At 36.4% G+C, this 24,626-nt stretch overlaps 2 protein-coding genes and 1 long non-coding RNA gene across 4 annotated transcripts; 1 reads left to right on the top strand and 2 right to left on the bottom strand.

The window, feature by feature from the left end:
• The first annotated feature begins 740 nt into the window (after positions 1–740).
• On the top strand, positions 741–20,987 carry tescb (tescalcin b). Of its 2 annotated transcripts, XM_036562984.1 has the most exons (9): positions 741–1,003; positions 1,928–1,997; positions 2,567–2,647; positions 4,664–4,803; positions 5,699–5,760; positions 6,119–6,226; positions 9,585–9,632; positions 10,547–10,657; positions 20,880–20,987. In XM_036562984.1, the coding sequence occupies exons 1-8, from the start codon at positions 940–942 to the stop codon at positions 10,622–10,624; spliced, it is 651 nt and encodes a 216-aa protein (XP_036418877.1). In that variant the 5' UTR covers positions 741–939; the 3' UTR covers positions 10,625–10,657; positions 20,880–20,987. The 2 variants fall into 2 exon arrangements, with proteins under 2 accessions (XP_036418877.1, XP_036418876.1); XM_036562983.1 differs by lacking the exon at positions 20,880–20,987 and having other exon boundaries at positions 10,547–11,175.
• On the bottom strand, positions 13,325–17,921 carry LOC118802436. The gene is made up of 2 exons (XR_005006670.1): positions 17,729–17,921; positions 13,325–13,769 (listed from the first exon to the last, which is right to left on the bottom strand). It is a non-coding gene; the product is annotated as an uncharacterized LOC118802436 (long non-coding RNA).
• Positions 18,313–22,869, bottom strand: m17 (IL-6 subfamily cytokine M17). Its single transcript, XM_036562982.1, has 4 exons — positions 22,778–22,869; positions 21,649–22,474; positions 20,857–21,008; positions 18,313–19,218 (listed from the first exon to the last, which is right to left on the bottom strand). Exons 2-4 carry the CDS (start codon positions 21,698–21,700, stop codon positions 18,745–18,747), a joined length of 678 nt encoding a protein of 225 aa, XP_036418875.1. The 5' UTR covers positions 21,701–22,474; positions 22,778–22,869; the 3' UTR covers positions 18,313–18,744.
• Between the last annotated feature and the right edge of the window lie 1,757 nt (positions 22,870–24,626).

The raw sequence follows: 24,626 nt of genomic DNA, 5'->3' as shown, positions 1-24,626 counted from the left end.
CCAACCACCAGCAAAAATATTCTTTCTTTGGTGAAATATTGACTCAAGTAAAAGTACCTTTCCAAAACAAACAACTTGAGTAGAAGCACAAAAGTACCTGGCCAAAAAAAGTACTGAGTGACTTGTTGAACTGCCATGGAACTTCTGAGTACATCACCATGGGAACTAAAGTTTGTTAGTTTCTATTCTTCTGTTTTTGAGACCATTTTATTCTAAAATAATGCAAGAGCTTTGGAAGAGGTGTGGAATTAAACCCAAAAGGGGAATTAGGCAGTAAATGTTAAGGACTAAACTGTAAGGAAATATGTATTACCGTCCTTTAAAAAAATCTTCTCCAGCATTTTGTTGTATTTGCCTGGCTTCTCTGATTAGCTTAAACCATCGGCAGAGATGTCCAGTTGGAACACCATTCTGGGGAAGATTTTTATTTTCATCTGCTTTCTGCATTAATGTACTTGAGCAGAAATAAAAGTATTGACATTTGAAAATGCACAGGAAGGAACAACTCAGTGAGACCTGTACTTGAGAACATGTTACTGAGATAATGGAACTAGAGTATACTGAGTTCTGCCCCCTGCTCAACTTCATAGAGTTGGGGTTACACAGCTCCATCCCCTCCACAGCCTCACAGGCTGGTGGCAACTCAGTGTCACCTCTGCATATGCTCAGGCGGGTGGTCTGACACCTCCACCACTGATGCCCGTTGCTACATAGCTCCGCCCAGTCCAGGGCGGCTCACATACTTCGTCTATAGCCAAAAAACGGCGTTAAGACAGCGCTGCACTAGGACCTCGGGGAAATGATTTTAACTCGCTCAGAGAGACAGTAATCTACAATTTGCATGTGCATGCAAAACCAAACCAGGCGGCGCTTGTCCACGAAACTGAAAACACCGGATGGTAATCTGACAGCCGAAGACGGAGGAAGAGCTCAGTGGCAATGGGGGCATTTCATTCTGTCCCGGACGATCATCAGTATCGCATTTTGTCTGAAAAGACAGGCTGTAAGTACTATAGTTTCTCGGGAAAAATGACGTAAGAACGATTTAGCGCGATGAAATAAGCGTATCACAAACACCGCTGGGTGTTTGGGGAAGCTCAGTTCGACTGGTTTCAGTCAGGATGCAGGCTGCAGTCATTTGTAACCGTTGTTGGCAATGGTGAATGCTTCCTTTGAAACTCAGCCAGGAAGCATTAGTTATATTTATAACAGGCAGCTGTGTGGAACAAATGACAAAGATAAGGTGCTAGTGTTTCCATTTTCATCCTTCACGTAACAGGAGCTTTGTAATCGTGCTCGGATTATTGGCCTTTGAACCTTTTTTCTTATTACAGAAGGGTATAGCAGAACTCTGAATAACGCAGTTGATGGGATTTCTTTATAAACTAGGACTGTCGTTATCGATTATATCGAGTAATTATAGTTTCAAAAGGACAACAGCAAAAATGTACTTTGGAAAATAACAATCCATGTATAGTCTTTAAAAGGTCAGAGAACAGATAACGTTCAACAAAAAGTATAATTTGCTGCTTATACAACTTCCAAGGCCACACATCACACCACATTCAGTAATAATTGTGAAAAAAAGCATGGCTTACAAAATAACATAATTACAAAATAATCATATATTATATAGATAAAGGGGTGTGTTCATCAGGTATGAGAATTTAACATGTGTATTATCATTATGCAAATGGACAACAAATCTACTTCTCACCAAGACCAGGTTTATGTAAGTACTGTAATACTGTAAAATATGTATGAGTTCAATAATAGTAGATTAGGAGAATTGTGAGAAGAGTGGTTATGGATAAGGCTGTTAAACCAGCAAACTTTTTGTTAAAGCATGCTCTGTTGTGAAGGTTGCCACCTAATGACAATGGCCACACAAAATAATGCTGTAATTCTTCTGTCGTTCATCTACCAGTTTCACTGGAGCAGATTGAGATTCTTCATAATCGCTTCAAGCAGTTAAGCCACAACAGTGATGTTCTACGGTAGGATAATTTTACCCAATGCCAAATGCCCAACTCTTCTTTTGCTTTTTTTTGTCTCTGTAGAACATTTCCCACAGGCAAACCCTAAGTAGTCTCTCCACTTTCGTGAAAGTGTATTGTACAAACTATTCCTTATTTTGGTGTTCTGACTTTTTTTGTCATAGGGCAAACCAGTCCTGCATTCATTTAACTACAAAATCTTACTCTGTATTACTTAAGTATATGGCTTCACTCAGTTTATAAGAAAGGCCCAAAATATCTCTATAATATAACTATGTACACTATCAAAATTTGGACGTACATGTCATAATACAGTGGTACTAGAAAGTTTGTGAACGCTGCATAAGGTTGACATAAAATGGGATTAGATCTTAATTTAAGTAATTTAAGAAGATAGATCTGATCACATTAGGTCCAATTTATGTAGAAATTCAGAGAATTCTACAGAGTTTACAAACATTCTAGCAACACTGTATATTTTGTTATGATATTATGACTTTTTAACATTGAAGCACTGAAGCTTTATCTGAAGGATACCTGGTTGGTTTTTTTTTTTTTTTATTTTGAAGGCGGGATGATCTCAGCACAATTCCAGACCTAGCATGCAACCCCATTCGATCCCAGATTGTAGAGGCTTTCTTTGACAGAAGGTCAGTGATGGTTCAAACTGTGGTTTTCTTGCTGACAAATTGTGATGTTTCCTTGTTCCTTATTTCAGAAGTGCTACAACTTGAAATGAGTCAGCCTAAAAGTTATTTGCATGACAGTATTTAGCATTTTTTTTACTAAGAAACAGAACTAGGTTTGTAAGACAAGTGTTTTTTTTAAAAATTAGTGCCCCTCTGTAAATTTTCATCATTTGAAAATGTGAATGATTAATTTACCAATTGGCATTACACTGTTACAGTAGACGGGGTGTGTGTGGAGTCAAAACAACTTACAAAATGTAATTTCAGTGGATTGTGGTATAATTATGTTCCCTGACGAAAGGCACTGCCCCAGTGACAGTTTCATACATTTCTGAGAGTGTATGAAATATGATTCTGCCACTTTATGTTTTATATATTTTCAATAGGGCTGTTGAAGTTAATGTGATAATAATACATTAACACAGTCTCACTTTAATGCAGTTTAAAGAATTAGTCCCAATAACGCAGGCTCTTTTTGACCATATAAATCATGTTGAAATAGAATGTCTGCCACTTAATTAAGTGAATCAGATTGTATTAGAAGTCGCTCTATACTTTTTAAATTGGTGAATGATGGAGAAATGCCCCTTGAATGGGAAGTTTCATTTCAAAACTTAGCTAGGCAGCTTGCTTGATAAAACTAAGGTTGTGAGTAGTTACTGTCAGGCTTAGCTTAGTTATCACATCCAGCCTACAATATCTTATGCAAGCCAACAGCGTTAGCCCTGTAATATGCAAATGCAAACCACACTCCACAGTGTTTGGCAGAAAACAATGGATGCGTCAACCTCCAGCAAATTAACGGTAGCAATTGCTAAATGGATAGCCACAGCACGCAGGCCGATTTACATAGTAAAGGCCGAAAGTCTGAAAAACATAATGTGGATTGTTGGACTCATAAAATGAGTCATCACCAGGACACATGAGAGAGGGCAAATCTAGCCAAGGAGTTGGAGGACTGTTGCACGTACTGGTGAGAGTATAAAACTTTTTTCTTTTCTCTTGTTCCAGTTAGATTATTTTTTCATCTGTATGTAACCAAAAAATTAGCAATTAATCACAATAAACTACACAAGTCATGATTGATTGTAGTTACATTTTTTGTCACTTGACAGCCCTATTTTTTTTTTTTAATTTTTACCCAATTATCTCCTCAATTTAGTCATCGCCAATTCCACCAATCACACGATACTACCAGCGCTAGGAGGGCGAAGGCTAACACAGGCTTCCTCCGAGACCTGTGAAGCCAACCACCGCTTCTTTTCGAACTGCCGCTCACGCAACGTCATTGGACAGCTGAACGCTTCTTTTCGAACTGCCGCTCACGCAACGTCATTGGACAGCTGAACGCGCTCGGAGGAAAGCGCCAACCGCCAGTTTTGTTATGTCAGCTAACAGACGCCTGCACTGACTAGCATCGCGTTAGGTGTTGGGGGGAGAAGGAGGGGCCATCCTACCCACCCAGAGAGAGTGAGGCCAATTGTGTTCTCTTAAACTCCCGGCTACGGATGGCTGTAGCATGACCAGGGATCGAACTCGAGGGCCAACGCTTAGACGGTCGCGCCAGTCGGGAGCCCTTTACAGCCCTAATTTTTAATGATGTCTCTTTAAAGGCTTTCTAGTTTACCTTTTTACATGAAGGTGTTTGGAAATTCAGAGGCTATTCAAATTCAAAGGCTGTTTGTTTTGTTATCGTTCATTTAAGTCCATTTGTATAGTTTGGCTTAAAAAAAACACTGATTACTCGATTGATCATGACTGCTCAATTACTACATTGTAAAAATGATTTGTCAGTCCAACCTAATAACACTACTTTATGTGGTAACAATTTGTTTAACTGGATTTTTTTAACTCAGATAAACACTTTGAATAAAAAAATCAGTTAACTTTTAGTTTAGATGAACAAAGGCAAATTATTTACATATATTTAAACCTTGAGCCATTTATAATCTGGACTGTTGTGCTCTGCCTCTACAGAAATTTCCAGAAAGATGGTGAAGGCCCAGTGCAAGAGATTGGCTTTGAGGAGTTCCTCATTGTCATGTCCTACTTTAGACCACCATCAGCGCATATGACGGAGGAGCAGAGAGAAGAACTAAGGAGGGCGAAACTGCGGTGTAAGAATGCATCTACAGTACTTAAAGGGGCAGTGTGTAACATTTAGTGGCATCTAGCAATGATGTTACAGATTACAACCAACTGAAAACCCCTCCCTCACCCCTCCCTTTGCAAGCATGTAGTATAATCTACAGAGGCTGTGTGGTTTTCTGCTGTCGCCTGTCCTGATTTTGTTTTGCTTCTTTATATTTTTGCTTCTTTGACAATGAGGATTCACCCTCTCTTGTTTGTTCTTGTGCCAAATAATAAGTATGATCCTTTATTTGTCAAAAATTGGGTTCTCAAACTTCTCACAACTGGAAATGGTTGGCCAGCACCTGCAGCAACCACTGATTCTTCTTCTTTCTACATCTTCCGGTGCTATAGCCAAGGTGCGAAATACAGGGGGAGAAAACACAGCAATTCATAGTTACAGGTGATTGGACATTAATGAAAGCATGGTTTTGTATACTATATTCCATTTCTGCTAATAGATCTCCCTAAATCCTATGCACTGCACTTTCAACAGAATTATGCTCTTAAAAATAAAGGTGTCAAAAAAGTTTCTTTGGAGCAATACCATAGGAGAACCATTTTTAGTTTTTCTTAAGAACTATTTGATGGAGTGTTCTTTAAAGGATCATTTCTATAAGTGAGATGCGTGTGTGTGTGAGTGTGAAGAATCTTCTGTAAAAAAAAAAAAAACTAATGGGAAGGCTTTGTACCAATTAAATTTTTTTCCCAGGTAGGTGTTCACATTACACAGAAAATGGAACACAGGGAGTGCTGAATTAAAACTTCAAACAGTGTTGTCCAAGGCCTTTCTTTGTGAGTGTCTCTTCTCTGCAGTGGACATTTGACTCTGCCCCCACAGCACATTAATGTTTTATGTTCTTTTTTCTTCTTTTCCAACAGTCCTGTTTAACATGCATGATACTGATAATGATGGGACCATAACACTGGAAGAATACAGACATGTAAGACTCCTTAATTGCTTGTATCCACATTAATGTGGCATAATATATATATATATATATATATATATATATATATATATATATATATATATATATATATCATTATAAACATGTACATTCAACAAATTGGTATTATATTATTAAAAACAGTGGTTTAAAACTTTTGAATCCAGATGGGATGTGTATAGCAGTGTACATGTGACTGCCTGTAATATACAATATCGTTATACTTAAATCTTAAACTTAACAACTGAATCAATAACAGCTTATTGATTATTTTATTTGGAAAGGAAGCAGTTAATCTCTATGTTACCACTTAATGTTTTGGCATCTAAATGTGTATTATTGTTCCCTGCAGGTGGTAGAGGAGCTACTCTCTCGGAGTGGATCGCTCGGGAGGGAGACGGCCAAGGGCATTGCAGATGCTGCAATGCTGGAGGTTGCCAGCATGTCAATGGGTCGCATGGTATGGTATCTACACTTCAGAATGCTGAAGAGAAATTGATTAATTGCCCATGCAAGAGCAAAAGGAAGGAAAGTATAAGGGAGCAGGAGATTTCAATTAAAATGCATATATTGTTCATAGAAATATTACTTAGTAAGCTTAGTATAGTCATACATACATGCTAATATTAACATATATGACATCTCTAAACTCATTGGTCCTCAATTCTGGCATACATCACTGCTTACATTTACATTTACAAACTTGCTTTGCAGAACAGAACAGCAGTAGATCATCTTTTTTTTTATCCAAAATTGGATGTCATAGGCATTGATGGCCAGATGTACATATCAAAATGCGACATGCTCAGTGGTTGCTTCTACCATGATGATTCACTGTTGAACCAAGTGTGAACACGCCTCACATGTGTACATCTTAATCAATAACGTCACATCAATGATCTATGCATGTCATTATATCAACAACTGAATGAACTAGCAGCACAAATTTCATCACAAAGACCCTTTGCTCTGAACTAGACTTGAGCCTCAAATATGAAATATTGTAGTTAAATATGTGCAGAAACTATGCAAAATATATTTTTATTGATTGTTTTAGCTCTTTTTAGCCATCAACTTTGTACAAACATTCTGTGCTATGGTTTGTTAAAAAAGGCATAGTGGGGTCCAAAGGTCTAAGAAAATCTGGGGTTTCTTCATTTAAACCTGCAACTAAACAACAAAAGGTTTTTGAATTTGTAAATATAAAAAAAAGAAAAGTTACGACAAGTAAAATAACTAAGAAATATTCAAGGTCACTTAAAAATAAAGGTGTCAGAAAAGTTTCTTTGGAGCCATACCATAGGAGAGCCATTTTTAGTTTTTCTTAAAAACTATTTGATGGAGGGTTCTTTAAAGGATCATTTCTATAAGTGAGATGTGTGTGTGTGAGTGTGAAGAATCTTCTGTAAAAAAAAAAATAAATAATGGAAAGGCTTTGTACCAATTAAAGTTTTTTTTCCCAGGTAGGTGTTCACATTACACAGAAAATGGAACACAGGGATGTCATAGGCGTTGATGGCCAGATGTACATATCAAAATGAACTAGCAGCACAAATTTCATCACAAAGACCCTTTGCTCTGAACTAGACTTGAGCCTCAAATATGAAATATTGTAGTTAAATATGTGCAGAAACTATGCAAAATATATTTTTATTGATTGTTTTAGCTCTTTTTAGCCATCAACTTTGTACAAACATTCTGTGCTATGGTTTGTTAAAAAAGGCATAGTGGGGTCCAAAGGTCTAAGAAAATCTGGGGTTTCTTCATTTAAACCTGCAACTAAACAACAAAAGGTTTTTGAATTTGTAAATATAAAAAAAAGAAAAGTTACGACAAGTAAAATAACTAAGAAATATTCAAGGTCACTTAAAAATAAAGGTGTCAGAAAAGTTTCTTTGGAGCCATACCATAGGAGAGCCATTTTTAGTTTTTCTTAAAAACTATTTGATGGAGGGTTCTTTAAAGGATCATTTCTATAAGTGAGATGTGTGTGTGTGAGTGTGAAGAATCTTCTGTACTAATGGAAAGGCTTTGTACCAATTAAAGTTTTTTTTCCCAGGTAGGTGTTCACATTACACAGAAAATGGAACACAGGGATGTCATAGGCGTTGATGGCCAGATGTACATATCAAAATGAACTAGCAGCACAAATTTCATCACAAAGACCCTTTGCTCTGAACTAGACTTGAGCCTCAAATATTAAATATTGTAGTTAAATATGTGCAGAAATTATGCAAAATATATTTTTTATTGATTGTTTTGCCTCTTTTTAGCCATCAGCTTTATACAAACATTCTGTACTATGGTTTGTTAAAAAAGGCATAGTGGGGCCCAAAGGTCTAAGAAAATCTGGGGTTTCTTCATTTAAACCTGCAACTAAACACAAAAGGTTTTTGAATTTGTAAAAATAAAACAAAAAAAAGTTACGACAAATAAAATAAATAAGAAATATTCAAGGTCACTATTAAAATATTCTAGGTCACTAATTAAATTCAAGCAAGTTTGTGAAATTGTCAAGTGTTAGGTCTTTGGACAAAACTTGGGTTATCTTTGTTTAATATTAGAAGCAATTTAATGATCTGAAATCATGTGTGACAAATGTGCAAAAATTGAAAGAAATCAAATACTTTTTCACAACACTGTACTTAGCTGGACAGTGCATCCAGTACATACAAACAGGTAGCATTACTCTTACTAATAACCTGTTTTCTGCACAGACAACATGTTACACTGTTGGCATATGGTGGTTCTCTCCGTTAGTTTGATTGGAAACCAAAATATTGCCAAATAGTGATACGTTATATATTATCAAGTAATATTGGAGGCTAGACCAGATGATAGTTACATGGCAATTATTTTTTCATTAAGGAAAATCCAAGGTATAGGGTAAGGCTCTGTAACGCTCATAGGTTATTTCATAACAGAATTTAAATCACGATGACTCTACAAACACAGCTATTACTGGCTCAAACTTCAATTTAGCCACTGCTGACACACTGTCGGGACTGAAGGATGACAGTTATATGTGCACTGTCGAGGAAAAAAACACACAAATTCTAACCATTCTCTTTAGGGTCAAATGGCCACAATATGTATGACCACACATGTAAGTGGTTCGCATTTGATTTGAAAAGAGTGGAGTTTTGCTTTCATACAGATCTGAAAGCATCAGATAAACATCAAGTAAATAAACATTACTTATCACTTCCCTCTAAAGCTGTGAGCAACCATCCAATAAACAAATATTACTCACTACTGTTCTATAAAGGTATTATTAAAAAACATCAAATAAATAAATATTATGCATCGCTACTCTCTAAAGGTGTAATTAACAAATATCAAAAGAACAAACATTATTCACTGATGCACTCTAAAGTTGTTAATAACATACATCAAATAAACAAATATTACTCACCGCTGCCCTCTAAAGGTGTTATGGCACCAGTCAGAAGTTAGAACTTTTATTTTCGTAAGACTCTTGGGTCTCAATTAAAGTGATTTCTATTTTCTTTTTTTATATGCTTTTGCCTCAACCCAACATATAAAAACACCCAATCTACATTCTTTTTGTTGCGACACAAGCATGAGTGCGAAATCTCACGACTGTTGAAAATAATTGTGGTCAGTGTAAATAATTGCAGTCAGCCCAAACAATTGCAAGCTGACAATAATTGTGACAGGCCTAGGTAGAATGTGGTTCATCTGGCCATCTGGAGGTTTTGCTCTTATTTGTCATGAGAAGGACCTGAAACATCTGGTTTGTAATTTACAAAACATCATGACTGTACACAGCATTCTTAAAATATGTTCTTCTGCAGGGTCCAGATGAATTTTATGCAGGGATCACATTTGAGCATTTTTTGAAGGTGTGTACATTTTTGTTGTCTGTTCATTCTCATTTTATATTTATTGTTTATTTTTAAATCATTGCTGTTACATCAAAACTTTGTAACTCTTTTTCTTTCAGTTGTTAATATTTTACACCATTTTAAAATGCCATTTCATCATGAATTGACCAATAGAAATGGTCCAAAATGACTTGGAATAAAATCTCTTTACATTGGTTGCTTCTCCTAGTAAATTGCCCTTTCAGAGGTCAAGTTGTTGGTGTGACAGCAATGATATGCTACTTGTGTAGGCTTTTCCTGTATGAACCATTGTACTGAATTAGTTCAAACTGTTGTCCCACAGTAAAACAAGAATGATGCTTTATTTAAACCCAAGGCATTTATTGAGATAGTATTAAGCTAAATATATACAAAATCACCATTTATGAGGGACTTATTTTTTCAGTGTTTTTGAAATGTTTTTGATTTCTTTTAAAGCAAAATTGAAAGTTTTAGATTTATCATTAGTTCATTAAAAAGTTGTAGTCTATAGGCAGAATCTTATTTTAGCCACACCCATGCATCTTAGAGCAAGAAGTGAGACTATATCCCTGTGCCTCATGGCCACATGGTGAGCAGTTAGATGCTATTGTTTTGAAGTAAATCTGACAGTCAGTGTGTAACATGAAGAATTGTCACTACCAAAACACACATTTTTTGCAATTAAGTAACCTTTTTGAGTCTGAAAAAAGTCAGAAATAGGTAATAACTCTCACTTTGAAGCAGCTTCGTAGAATGATCCATATTAATTTGTAATTACTCATGAATGTAATTATTTATGAATTATTTCTTGAAGAGATTATGTAGTCAAAACCTGCACTAGTTCAAACATACTGGATGACATGAGATGTCACTGGTCATGTCAAATCTGATAATAAATGTCTTTTAAACAGATTCTGAAAGGGATAGAAATTGAAACAAGAATGCACATTCGCTTCTTAAACATGGATACAACGATTCTCTGCAAGTGATGGTGGACAGCTGAACTAAAGTTTAATTCAAAGGTACATAACTTTTATCTGCACTATATCTGTAGCATTAAATTGGCAAAGAACTGTTGTGCAGCTGTAGTTCTATGAACTAATGTGCAGTCACAGAGTTTGTATTCACAACACTATGAGTTTGGCATGTTTAAGTCCACGGACCATTATGTCTGTTGATATTTAGACTTGTGTAGACTTTGCATGTGCACCACTGTATACCACCAAAGTTCACTCAACTCATACTGGTAACTTATCTGATGCTGTCAATCCTCGCACTTTTAAGCAATATGAGTAGATTTATTTGAACTCATTTGAATGTGTGTTCACTGCCTTTAATAGTTCAATTTCTCTTGATGCAAACACAGGTACTTCATTCAGGGGCATGTCAGGTGTAGAATAGCAATAAAGAATCATCCATGTGTTCATATGAAGTATAACAAGATATGCTTTAAATGCTGAAGAGCTGAATGCCATTATTGTTCTGATGTATGCTGTATGCACTTTACATTCTCATATTAATATATAATTTCAAAAACCTCTTTACAAATTCATGAGTCTTCATTTCTTTGGTGAGTTTCAGCTGTTTTTGTTTCTGATGACCAGCAGAGGTCAGTAATATCAAATAACTGCTTACAGAATAAGGACGTGGGTGAGAAGTCAATTCAACTTTATAGTCATTATATATATATATATATATATATATATATATATATATATATATATATATGTGACATGTTTTGTTAACATATGTTAACATATCCTGTGTGTCCTGTTGCCTATATATGTCTGTAAATACGTATGTACGCATACACCGTTTGTAAATAATTATACAGGGTGTCCCAAAAACAAAATTAAAACAAACAAAATTAAATAGGCTTCGTGTTGAACAATACAAGATTTATTGATCAAAATTTGAACAAGAAATTCAGAGGGATGTAGATTTTATAACCGATTTCACAAAGCTTCACAAATGTAATATCTTCCGATACTGGTGGTCGTCCAGATCCCTTTGCCCTGCACAGACAGCCTTCCTGTTTGAATTTTTTTTTGTGCCATGTCCAAATCTGCTTTCCAGTTGGTGCATTTTTATAGAATTTTCTCGAAAATGCACACTCTTGTTTGACTGTGTTTGAGCATATTCTAACACACAAAATGCCTTTTCATTTCTAGTGAACACCATTCTTCAACCTGAAAAAAAAACATTAAAAATTAAACTTGGTTAGTTTTTACACATTTTGTTAAAATTTGAGATCATTTGAGGGAGAATTGGCTATGTTATTAGACTGTGAACTGATGTCAATTTTTGGGACACCCTGTATAATTATTTACAAACGGTGTATGCGTACATACGTATTTACAGACATATATACATATTTACATACCGTATGTGTATATAGTACTATGATGCAAAAAGTAAAATTATATTTTAAAATATTTTTATAATAAATTTATAATTATCTAGTCAGTAAGTGTTTATTTGTTCATGTGCTCATTTGATTTTTTTGTATATGTAAATGTGTTCGCTTAACCCTTTACAACTTTGCCTCACAGCAGTCTCACTGTTATCGTCTAATACTTGGCTTAATTAATAATTAATTATGTTGAATCGGGTGCACTTGTAAAAAAATTTAACAAATACCTGTGATGGCTTGAGAAATCTGGAACCAAACTTTGTTCTTGAAACTTGCACACAAAATCTAAAGTACTTTTTTATGAAAACAAGAAATTCTTCTTCCTTTTTTTTTACTGTATTTATGTTTATTTGCATGTATTCTAATGCAAATGGTGCTTTTACAATTTGTGTGTGTGTATGTGTGTGTGTGTGAGAGAGAGAGAGAGAAACATGAAGTACAAGTGCATATTGGTGATGTTAACAATAAATTAAACAAATTTCATAGTTGTACAGTAAGAAGACTATTTAAATAGTTTAAAGGAATACTCCAGCATTTTAACCGAATCTAGAATTTGCTGCATCTGCATAAATATGGTTGATTACTATGGACAGTAGTTTCAAAAGGCCTCCCTGTTCTTAGAAAAGAACTGAACACCTCTTGGCTCAAAATACATCTACAGTAGAAGCCACCGGGTGGTTGCTGAATGCTATTAGTGAATGTTTTTGAGAGACATATAAAGCCTCATGAATTGTTTGGGTCATAATTGTAAATTTAGCTTTTTTTTTTTCATTTACAGAGTTACAGAGTTTTTTAAGTTAATTCCTGATCATGCATGGATATAAGAGAACCTTAGGGAAAGCAAAGGTAACTGGAACTGCTTTTTGTTGTTGCTCCAGTGTTCAGAAGTTGCATAAAACTTAAATAGCTGTTTTAAATTCACGTGTTTAGTAAAATTTTTTAACATTGGTGGAATTTAGCAATTGCCCAGTGGCTTCTTTTATTAGTTTTGAGTCAGCTGGATTTTTGTTCTTTTCTAAGTGCAGGGAACACATAAAGTTTTTCTCTGTGGTAACAGAGCATAGGACAGATAGAGATTGGGTTGAAAAATGCTGGTGATTTCTGTTCATTTGGAACACAGACATACAGACAGCCATTTATTGTAAAGGCTACCTGTATAATGGAATCAAGCAATTCAAATGCATCTAAAATCATATACCAAAATAATAACAGAATAATTCAAATCATCCAACTAATTTTAATATAAGATAACAACAACACAACTAAACACAAAATGCAGGTTTTAAATGATTTATTGAAGACAAAGAATCATTCAAAACCTTTATCACCCAGGTAAAAAAGTAATTGCCCTCTGTAAACTAATAACTGCTTGTGCCGCGCTTGGCGGTAACAACTGCAATCACATGTTTGCGATAATTCAAGATGAGCCTTTTACATCACTGTGGAGGAATTTCGGCCCACACTTTTTTGCAAAATTGTTTTAATTTGGCTACATTGGAGGGTTTTTGACCGTAAACTGCCCATTTAACGTCTTGCCACAGCGTCTCAATTGGTTTCAAGTCAGGCCTTTGACTCGGCCACTCCAAAACCTTAATTTTGTTTCTTTTGAGCCATTCAGAGGTGGACTTGCTTGTGTGCTTCGGATCATTGCCCTGCATAACCCAACTGCGCTCAAGCTTTAGGTCACGACATGACAGGCGGCCATCCTCCTTCAGGATTTTCTATAAGAGAGCAGCATTCATGGTTCCGTCAGTTATGATAAGTTGTCCAGGTCCTGCAGAAGCGAAGCAGCCCCAGACCATGACACTACCACCACCACGTTTGACTGTTGGTATGATGTTCTTATGGTGGAATATGGTTTTAGCTTGATGCTAGACAGGGTTGGAATAGCTACTGAAAAATTTGTAGTTAGCTACTTTGTAGCTACTTTACCAAAATTTGTAGCTAACCAGAAAAAGTAGTGGCTACTTTTTAGCTACTTTTTGAAAAGTAGTGCTCTACTTTTTAGCTACTTTCAAAGCGTGACTGTCAGAATGTTTGTGAATCTCCACCTGATACACCAAACAAGCCCAACTGATACTGTGAACAAGACATTGCATTTAATCATGTGCCAGAAAGAAACATACAATTGAAAAGCTGCAAATATACAAAAAGATCACCAAAAAGTGTAACCAACAATCAAACTTACACAACCAAAAGTGTAATATCCAACAAAAATGTAGATTGCACAATCGCCACCAGCCCAGTTAACGACCGTGTTCTGTGGTTCAGATTTTGCGCAGATTGCCTGAAGCTTGTAGCGTAATTTTAGCGAAAATTATCGCTATAGCTACACGAAAATATGTAGGCACTACAGATATTATCTACCTTTCATAAAACTGTAGTGGCTACAGCTATTAGCAACAAACATTTGTAGCTAACTACAAAAAGTAGCGCGCTACTTAGCTAGATGTAACGGGACCAATGTCTTCCAAAAAATTCCACCTTTGACTCAGTCCATACAATCTTATCCCAAAAGTCTTGGGGGTCATCAAGATGTTTTTTGGCAAGTGTGAGACAAGCATTTGTGTTCTTTTTGGTTGGCAGTGGTTTGCTCCTTGCAGCCCTCCCATGGATGCCATTTTTATCCAGTGTCTTTCTTATTGTGTAATTGTGTATGTTGACCTTTACTGAGGCAAGTGAGGCCTGTAGTTCTTTAGATGTTTGTCTGGGAGTCATCAATGTTAACTGGCTGATTTAGTAGGAGAAAGGCATTTACTTTTTTACATAGGGCCAGGTAGGGCTGAACAGCGTTTTCCCTGCAGTAAATGAAATCATCATTAAAAAAAACAGCATTTTGTGTTTACTTGAGTTAACATTAATATTAAAAGTAGTCTAATGATCTGAAGCATTCAGGTGTGACAAATGTGCAGAAAATAGAAGAAATTAGAAAGGGGCAAATACTTTTTCACAGCACTGTATATACAGAATAACAGTTAGAATTTCTCTTTTGTCTTCAGTCACTTTCAACACACTGTGAAACACAGGAACTGAAGCTCAACCTGAGTTGTGATGTGAACACCATGCCCTCATTTCACAACTAATTCCTGTAATACTTAGAAAATGTTCATCAGGCCTTTGATGTTGTTTTATATGAAACACTTCTTGTTAGCTGCTGTGAAGTAGAAAACAGTACGCACTTTGAAGAAATGAAGTGCTGTTCTCACACAGGCACCTGGTTTGATCTTTTACAGTTTTTTGTTTTCTTTTTTTTTTGAGGGGCAGGGGGGTCCCCTAACCACGTTATCTCTCAGCCACTGGCAGACCCAGTGCCCTCCTTTCTGTTTCACCGTAACACAGTCTTTTCTCGTTTCTCTCTCTCTTTGAGAGTAAGCAGCATGCCACGGTACCATAAATCCCCACCTTTATTTCTACAGAAATAAAGAATATCCCATGTAGAGACAGACACAAGTTTGATGTAAAGCACATTCTCATATCACCAGGTGCTCTTGGAAATGTGCTATTTAGCTCTGCAATCAGTTCTAAACAGTATGTGTCTTGAAAGACTATTACTTTAGTGAAACTTAATGACATATCTTTTTTTTTTTAACTTGGATCTCAGGTAGATTTCTTTCATGCAAGTTCTTTAAAAAACCTAACCCCTGTAATTCAATTACTGAAGATTTCATAAGCACCTAAACATTATAGTTTTGTTATGTTAGAGGAGAAATTCATTCAACTTAATGAGAAACTCAAATTCATTTTTATCAAAATACCGTAATTTAGAGAAAGCTGGTAAATTAAAGAAAGTTAATTTCAAATGATATTTATTTTGTTTGCATGTGACACCACAGGATAGACTGGGTGATTTTTTAACTACAGCAAGCATCCATTACCGAGTCATATCCCAACTTTATAGAAATTCTTGGTGACTTATCTAAAGATTTCCACCTCTACTTAGAGGTACTGTACGAAGGTTAGGTTTTAGCTTTAATTTTCTTAGGGAGACTTGCTTTTTTTTGCGTTTTCTGCTTTTCACAATCCAAGTGACCTCAATTACAAATTTTGACTCATCAGTCCATAAAACTCTACATATCAGATGTCCAATCAGATATCCTGTCAATGTTCTAGTTCAAATTTTTGTCCTTATTGTCTTTTTCCTATTCCCAGTAACAAAGTCTTGACAGACATACTTTGTTTCAGACCCATAACGTACAGTTGTTTTCTCACAGTGGAAGGAGGTGCAGAAACACAATTTTTTCCAGTTTGAAGCAAGAGTGGACCTTGATTTTCTCCTATCCTTAAAGATAAAAGCTGTAAATAATGCTCATCTAATGGTGACAGTTTTGGTAGCATCATTTGGTCTACCAGGTCTTACACAGTTGTTAGGAGTCCCATTTTCTCTATATCTTTTAGTGATTTTTTTTTTTATTTCCAGTTTTGCAAGTGATTTGCAAGTGACTTTCATGCAAGTGTCATACATCTATTCTCCTCAGAAGTATTTCATGAAAAGTAAATAACTTCTCCTTAATTGCCATTTTCACTGATAATCAAACAAATAAAGCATGATATCTGACTTCTGCACAGTACTGTAGCTCAAAACAGCATTTTCCTATGTTCTCCTTTTGTTGTAATGTTCATAAAGCACAACTAGCTAGCATCGTTAAAATGTTTATTACTATCAGTCAGATGTTTATTACTGAAAACTTTGATAACATGACAAAAAATGAACAGTAATAGTGTGACCTACTACACATATATAAAATAAATATTAGCACATTATTTCCCAACCCTGGTCCCCTGCCTAACATGTTTTAGTGCTGTCCCTACTCTAAATCACCCAGCTCAACTAAGTAAGGAGCTGTAAATGAGATTAATGGATTTATCAAGTGTGTTGGGAGCAGGGAAAAGACTACAATGCAAGGGGGGGGGGCTGGGGGGCCTCCAGGACCAGGGTTGGAAACACTGCATTAGACATTTGCTGCGAAAGTATGCATCTGTAATTGATGCATAAATAAGATCAAGTGGACGTCATGGCATATAAATGCACAAACCTGCTAAAGAGTGCGTTCATCTTCCCAAAAGTCAAAATCATGATGCTGGGGACAAGCAACAGCATAATTTAAAAATGGAAAGTGACCATATACTCCCTTGAAATCTAGGCTTGAGTTTATTAAATACACAGAAAATATGGACTCTATTTGCCACAGAGTTCTGGTAAACTGTTGTCAGCATTGCTGCCTCTCTCAAAGCCCCAGTGTCGCCTAAACGCGGAACTTCTGACTTGCCGGAGTGTAGATCTCCCTGCTTCCATTTTTGTAGAAACATGTGACTGGGGGAAAGGGCATTATGAAGTTTTTCCTAAAGCCACTGTCCCCACTGCATGCGTTTTCCAGATTCATGCTTTGTATCCAGAAGCTACTGACTTTTAAACAGTTATGGTATTGTTGTGTGCTGATAAAACTTATGTACGTATGTACAGATATATACAGATGTCCAGAAGATATCCAGATGCAAAAATGAAATGCTCAGATGGGGTTTTAAACTGAAATATTTTACATGAGAAAACTTTCTAATATCACAATGAAGCAAAAATTTTCACAGTAGCCAGGATGGTAATTTGATCTACTGAACAAACAGTAAATGGCTTAAAACATTCAAATGCATTAACACACATACACACACACTCTCACACACCCACCTTGTGACAGGGGAGACGGCTAGTCAGTATTTTTTTTCCTATCTGATGTGTTGAGCTGAATGCGTCATTATGGGCTGATATCACAGTCTCTTTCGCTTCCTGTCTTCTAAACTCGTCTCAACACAAGGCTCTGCCTCAGACAACAGTCCACTAGCTACACCAGTTTATTTTTCAGGGCAAGTGACTTGTAAGCACAGACCACAAAAGCCAATATGGCTTACATCACAATGTCTGTGAACTGTTGCATAAACATCCACGTCATCTGTGACAACATACATGACCTTCGATGGAATTGATCAAAGTGCAATTGTGGGTCAGAGCCATCCATCTGAGGAATAACTTAAGTCATGTTTTATAGCAAACTTTTATAGAAAACTTAAGCAAGCAGGTTTGTCAATCACTGGATGAGATAAACATTCAGAGATAATTTTCTGGACATGGATTAAGCCAGATGGGGTGGCTGGTAGCTTAGTGGTAGGAGAGGTAAGCCATCAACCAGAAGGTTGTGGGTTAAAATCCCATGACTGACCAGGAAGTGCGCTTGGCCCTTAACCCCTCACGCCCCAGGCGGTGCTGCTCTGCTGGTGATGCTCCCAAATTGAGTGTAGTTAGGCAGCAAAATGACAATTTTTCCCTTGTAGGACCAATAAAGTACATAACATCACAGGTCTTGGACTCAATTGTAATGTCAATGTTGATTCCCCATTAAAATATCTTTAAAATCTCAGTTTAAGCTTAATCTGGGTCTAGAAAACTGGCCCTTAGTTCCACAGTAGCCCTTTGATAAGCAGATATTGTTTTACATCATTGCCCAAAAGGGTATGATACAATATTAAAAGAGACTTACAGTGATCTAGGACAATTTATACATTTTAATCAATTGTTACATATTATAATAAATTAATGTAATAAATATATTTGGTGGCAATTGCCTTAAACGTGTAGTCCCATTCTTAATATTTACAGAAAGTATGTGCAAAAATAAATAAATAATAAATAAAACAGACAAACCCTAATTAATTCCAACTATTGCTCAGTAGTTCTCCAGTCCTTTTTTTGCCCATACTGCCCTTGAGTGACTTCAGTTCATCAAGTGTTGTGGAGAGGAATTCACTGAGCCTAGTCAGAACCACACAGCCGTAGACCTTCTGCTGAAAGATGTTTTGAGCAGGAGGAATTCTGGTGGGCCATGCTGGTGGCTCTGGCACGAGGATGTTGGGCTGCAGGATTTGGAAAATGCAGTTCACCCTCTGGGCAAGGTGGATGATTTGCTCCTTGATCTGAGACAAGACAGGGAGCAGAGGGCTAGAGGGGGGCTGCAGGTCACTCTGTTGCTCCAGCACCTTCTTCACATGTGGCAGGAACTCCTTTAGACGAGTGTAAATGCTAAGCACGCGTTCAGATGAAGTCTGGCCAGAAAGCGTGGAGGCCGGCACATTGTCCATTGACATTTTGCAGAACTGCTCTGCAAAGTCCCCTTGATAGGCTTGCTGGACAAGAGAAAAACATCAACACCTCATTAAGCCTCTAAAATCTAGGATACTTATTATTCAGTTAATAGCATTCATGCAATACTTTTATGTGAAAAAGTGAAGAACTAATTTAGATTATTTCCCCAGACAAAATTCTGACCTCATGATGGCTGCTATGGCTGTTTTTGGCCATTTCTGTACATGGTATGTCATCCAATATGAAAAGAACACATAAGCAAATCTGTTTGAGATTACTTAACTAATGTGTAAGGTATTTAAAGGAATTTAAATGTGGGCCAACATACAGTAACTTCGAGTTTCAGAAGTTAATTTCAGCCTGTGTCAACAGCTGTGTGTTAATGACCATCTGAAGTGTTTTCACTGACCCTGTAACATTTTGTAGGATTTGGTTACCCATTCTGATTAGATTTATCCAATGAATGAGTAAATGGGTAGGTAAAAGTGAAATGTATTACATATATTCTATATACAAATAGTACATTTAGTAAATTGTGTAGCAGTCACCTTAAAGCCTGTCAGAAGCCACAAAAACAAATTCTATTTGATATGACTTCACTTGGTGTGATATTGTTAATTCAGGCATACAGTTTGCAGCATGTTATCTGAAGGATATAAGCTTCCATTACTTGTTTGCAACATTAGCTTTGTAACTCTAGTGCTAAATAAAAGATGGAAACTTCTAACACTAAACATGTCTTGCTTGTGATCAACTATGTTGCAGGTAAGTGGGGAATTTGATTTTTAGCTGAACCATCACTTTAACTGTTAGTTGAAATCATTGTATTGGAGCAGTATTAAAGTTGTTTCTGAAATCAAAATGGACCTTTTCCATTTTGTTCCTGGTCTTATTAAGCAAATTCATTATATCATGTCATTTAAAAGACAAAAGTCTTGTTTTCCTGTAATCTTCTATCAAAATGCAATGACTTTTTTCTACATTTGAACGTCTTCTGACTTTTGGTTACGTTAGTGTGCACTAAGCTAGTAAAAGTAACTAACCAATAATTTCATGTTTCATCTCCCTCTTCCACCATGCTGAAAATGCTCAGGTAGCACGGAAACCCTCAATAATAATATATTTCACTCAGAAATATGGTCACAATGTGGAAGGAAACTGCGTTATGATTTCTGATTAATGTTGGCTTTAAAGTTACCTTAACCAGCGGTCAGCATGAGTAGCAAGAGACTTTCCAGCATTTCTAAGCTCTGGTTTTGATTTCAAAATTTCCACTATGAATACACAGGATATACTAAAATACTAACACCCACTTCCACATTACATTAGCCCACACTATTTTACAGCTAATACTGGACAAAATAGTGGTGGGAGTGGTGATTTCCCATTAAAGAGTTTTATTTAGTCTAGACTTAATCTGGGTTTTGGAAAGAAATTCTTATAGCTCTAGTACTGCATATCATCAGAGCTATTTATGTACCTCCTACATGCCCACAGACACTGTACATCAGATTTGTGAATGGGAGGGATTACCATATTGCATATAGTACCCTACCTGACAGCAATTTACCATATTAGGATTCAAATGCTAATTACCATGCTATGTTCAAAACATTACTGTTCAGAATAAATGTGTTAACGTGAATGCGTGTAAACCATCAGGATGATGAACTACTTACATATGTCTTTATGATATCTGCAGTGGTCCTATTCATTAACCTGGCAAGCTTCACTCCCTTCTGAAGAATCTTGGATTTGTTTTCGGTGCATGGAACTGTTGTGTTCACCAAGTGAATTATGGTCAACAGGGCAACACCTAACAGGAAGAGCACTGGGAAGAGCAGAATGCATTGGATTAAACGGTTGTTATGTTTTATCATGCATGTAAATAGATCAAAACATGGAAGTGTTGTAAGGCATTCATTGCCTCATCTTCTTGGTAGCTTTATTGTTGGCATTAATAAACCAAATTACTGTAAAGTCAATAGAAGTCATAACTTGATATCACTACCAGAGCACCTGCATCTCATGAGTACATGCAAAGTTATCAAAATAAAGTTTTTGCATCATTTTCAATTGCATTGCTATTGTATCACCAGTTCAAAAATGATTGTCTTTTTAATTCTGGTGTTTAGATCATTGCCTCTTACATCCTTAGTATATTAATAGCTGAATTGTTGGCTATAGTAAGCCAAGTACAGTAAAATCAATGGAAGTCATCATTTGGTGTCAGTACCAGAGTACCTGCTTTCTATGGATGTAGAGTGCATGCTATGTACTCAAGACAAGTTTTAAACATTGGTATCATAACAGCTCTTAATTTCATTAGATCAAAAAGTATTCAATTGTCCATGTGTCCATGACTGTGTGTGTGTGTGTGTGTGTGTGTGTGTGTGTGTGTGTGTGTGTGTGTGTATGTGTGTGTGTGCGCGCACTAGCTGTATGTGCTGTTGTGTAGTTGTTGTACTTACTGGATGTTGAATGTGATCTGTGGGCCTGCATGTTCCTATCATGACCATTCATTTCTTCATGCACAGAGGTTGAAACTAGTCATGATCGGCAGCCCGGCAAAAGGTTTTAAAGACTTGAAACCACACATTTGTCATTGAAGGAAATGACGTGGCTGGCCTTGTGAGGCAACAAGATTTCCCAGAATTTTTTTTCTTCTTCTTGTCTTCACATCACATGTGCTATGTGTAATGCTACAGCTGCCTGAAACCACCGCCCATTTTGGTCACCGCCTAAATATTCGCAGTAAACATTTTACACTACTTCGACTGCATTATACTACACAAAAATAGTTCACTGACAGAAAACATCTACAATTGTGTTTTCATCTGTAGTCCTACCCCATATGCTAGTCATAAAATTAGCATGTTACTCAAATGTTATCAAGCCCACATTTTTCATTTGTACACTATATATTCACCTGTTTTAACACATACGATTTTCCACCAGAGCTCATTATATAATCTCATGTACAATGCAGCTCATTCAACTTCTAGCACTGATTGTCAAAATGACAAAAAGCACAGCAGATTTGATACAGAAGCAATAATCGTTCACTGCAATTCACGATTTACATGCACTAATTTGACAGTTTATTAGGTACCTTTTACCTTTTAGTGTTATATCTGCATAACTCTGAAATTATATGTGTAGGAGTGATCACATGTGTAGGAAGTCATTTGCACAAATAGCTGAGCATGCTGTTGCATCTCTCTTCACCCTATTGTACTATGTCCTCCACGATCAGCCATGTAGTTCCTGAAGGGTCCAGCATGAGTAACCTTTTCTCTGAATGGAATAATACAACGAACAGTCTTAAAAAAAAGGATTTCTAAAAATGATGTCACAGAAGAACCACCCTAAAGAACCCTTTTACATGGATGATTCTTAGTGAGTAATATTTTTGTAAAGGAAACTAAGAACATTTTTAAAATTTTAAGTAAAATAAACGCTCTTAAATGGATTTTGCCTTGAGTGTAAGGTTACAGGGCAACCTTTAATTGGCATTGAATCTTTGCATTGATACACTGGCACAACAAATGGACAACATGCAATACATTTACAGTGTGCTTAAACTGTGGAAAGACTTACTAAGGAACGCCAGTTAGTTCCTTCAAACTCCATTCTCTGAAATCCAAATCCTTCACTCCTTCACTCTGTGTGTTCATCCACAGGAAGCTGTCTAACAACAGGAAATATGTTTCTCAATATCAGACTTTCATTAAGTCACAGTTATTTTAGCAAAATATGACGCAGATAAGCCTTTAAAACGGTCGTCATCACAGAAATTCTTTGGAAGGAAGTTGACGGCAATCTTGCTTTATATTTGTTTTTCAGACCTTTGATTGACTTTGAAATGATTCAACATGGAAGCAAAAATGTTTTTCTTTAACGTGCACCATTTTTTATGCCTTTTATAACTAATGCAGAGTGGTAAGAGTGAATTAAAATTCACACATGTATTATTGTGAGTGAGGTCTTACATAATTCAAAGGAATAGTACAATGTTCAAAGTAACAATTTTTTCTGTTTTTCAAAGTTTTGTCATGAAATATGTGCTTCTAAAGTAAGGTAAGACACAAAGATTCAGTCTTATAGGCTTCCTTGGGGCATTAAACTGCTACCAGTTTGGGGTTCAAAATGGTCTTGTACAACTGCAAGCATAAAAACAGTTGAACATTATGATGTCCTTGGGTTATTGTTTGAAACATGAATATTGACTGTTTCGGTGTATTTACAGAAAAAAATATATCTAAAGGCTAGTTTTCTGGTTGTACTTCAGTTATCTGTGTTCCTTTGTCTGAAATGGAGCAAAGCAGAAAGCAATGACATATAGATACATCACTACCTAAAACATTCAAAAAAAGTGTTAAGCAGTAAGCATGTTTAGATTTTAAATGGAAAAAGCTGTTTTCATACTATTTTGGTAGAAGCACCATACTTACACTAAAAGACCTCATTTCATGCCAACATGCTCTCAGTACCAAAATAAAAGACCTAAGTCTGAGGTTCCTGTGGTCAGTGGCCAAATGCAGTAGATGGAGGGGAACTCTTGTGTCTTCTCAGCCACTCACAGGTGAAACCAACAACAGCGGTACAACTCCAGACCCTGGTACTTTCCAGGTTTGTTCAAGAACTTGTTAGGCAAGAAGTAAACTGCGGCGTCAGGGAAAGAGCAGGTCATATTAATTCCCCTATCTTAGATATTACTAGATTTTCATGGTGATTTGAGTCTAATTACTCTCTAGACAAACAGATCCAATAAACCTGGCAAATAACAGTTGAATCAGATGGTTTCGAGCTGGAAAATCACCATACTGTACTGAGCAAAAGCCTTCCAGGACTGGAATTGTGCACCCCCTATCTAGGCTTAGCTGTTTGTTTTTAAGATAACTGAATGCATCATAACATTTCTGGCTGTTCTATAACACTCAGACACTTCTGGAGTGAAGTTCTGGAGGCTTTTTCAGTTTGAAATGTTTTCAACATCAAGTACAGATTCATTCACCCAAGTTACTCTTTTTGATATTTTCTCATTGAAATATGGTATTAGTTCACTGTTCTTACATTATACACCTTTTTAAGGAAGAAAAGTAAATTTTCAGTGAAGATGATGTTTTTACATTAAGAGGTTGAAGTTGTGGCCCAACGCCCTGGACCTCCATCCCAAGACGCAACAACTAGAGCTAATGTTTTGGCTGGGGCTGTGGATGAGTCATTCACTGAGCCCTAAGACTAAGACTCCAGTTCTAAGACTATCCAGTTCTAAAATTTCTCGAGTCTCAGAGTCTCAGAGTCTGTGTCCTAAAGATTAGGGATTAGGGCTAATACTGTAGATTGGTGCTAATAATGGGACATAAGACCTATGATTATCAAGCCCTTCATTCTGGTTCTAAGAGCCATTTATGAAAAGGATTGCTTGGTGGCCAGTTTTGTTTCT

The sequence above is a fragment of the Colossoma macropomum genome, unplaced genomic scaffold (genome assembly GCF_904425465.1).
Source record: "Colossoma macropomum unplaced genomic scaffold, Colossoma_macropomum, whole genome shotgun sequence".
Lineage (NCBI taxonomy): Eukaryota > Metazoa > Chordata > Actinopteri > Characiformes > Serrasalmidae > Colossoma > Colossoma macropomum.
This window is presented reverse-complemented; position numbering and strand designations above follow the sequence as displayed.

What these genes read in the sequence shown, in the direction of transcription:
- m17 (XM_036562982.1), bottom strand. Translation starts at nt 21,700, where the DNA reads ATGAATGGTCATGATAGGAACATGCAGGCCCACAGATCACATTCAACA. An exon ending in CAGATCACATTCAACATCCA is followed by an intron (nt 21,009 to 21,648) that starts GTAAGTACAACA and finishes TGCTCTTCCCAG; the next exon opens with TGCTCTTCCTGTTAGGTGTT. An exon ending in CAGATATCATAAAGACATAT is followed by an intron (nt 19,219 to 20,856) that starts GTAAGTAGTTCA and finishes TCTCTTGTCCAG; the next exon opens with CAAGCCTATCAAGGGGACTT.
- tescb (XM_036562984.1), top strand. Translation starts at nt 940, where the DNA reads ATGGGGGCATTTCATTCTGTCCCGGACGATCATCAGTATCGCATTTTG. An exon ending in CACAACAGTGATGTTCTACG is followed by an intron (nt 1,998 to 2,566) that starts GTAGGATAATTT and finishes TTTATTTTGAAG; the next exon opens with GCGGGATGATCTCAGCACAA. An exon ending in GAGGCTTTCTTTGACAGAAG is followed by an intron (nt 2,648 to 4,663) that starts GTCAGTGATGGT and finishes CTGCCTCTACAG; the next exon opens with AAATTTCCAGAAAGATGGTG.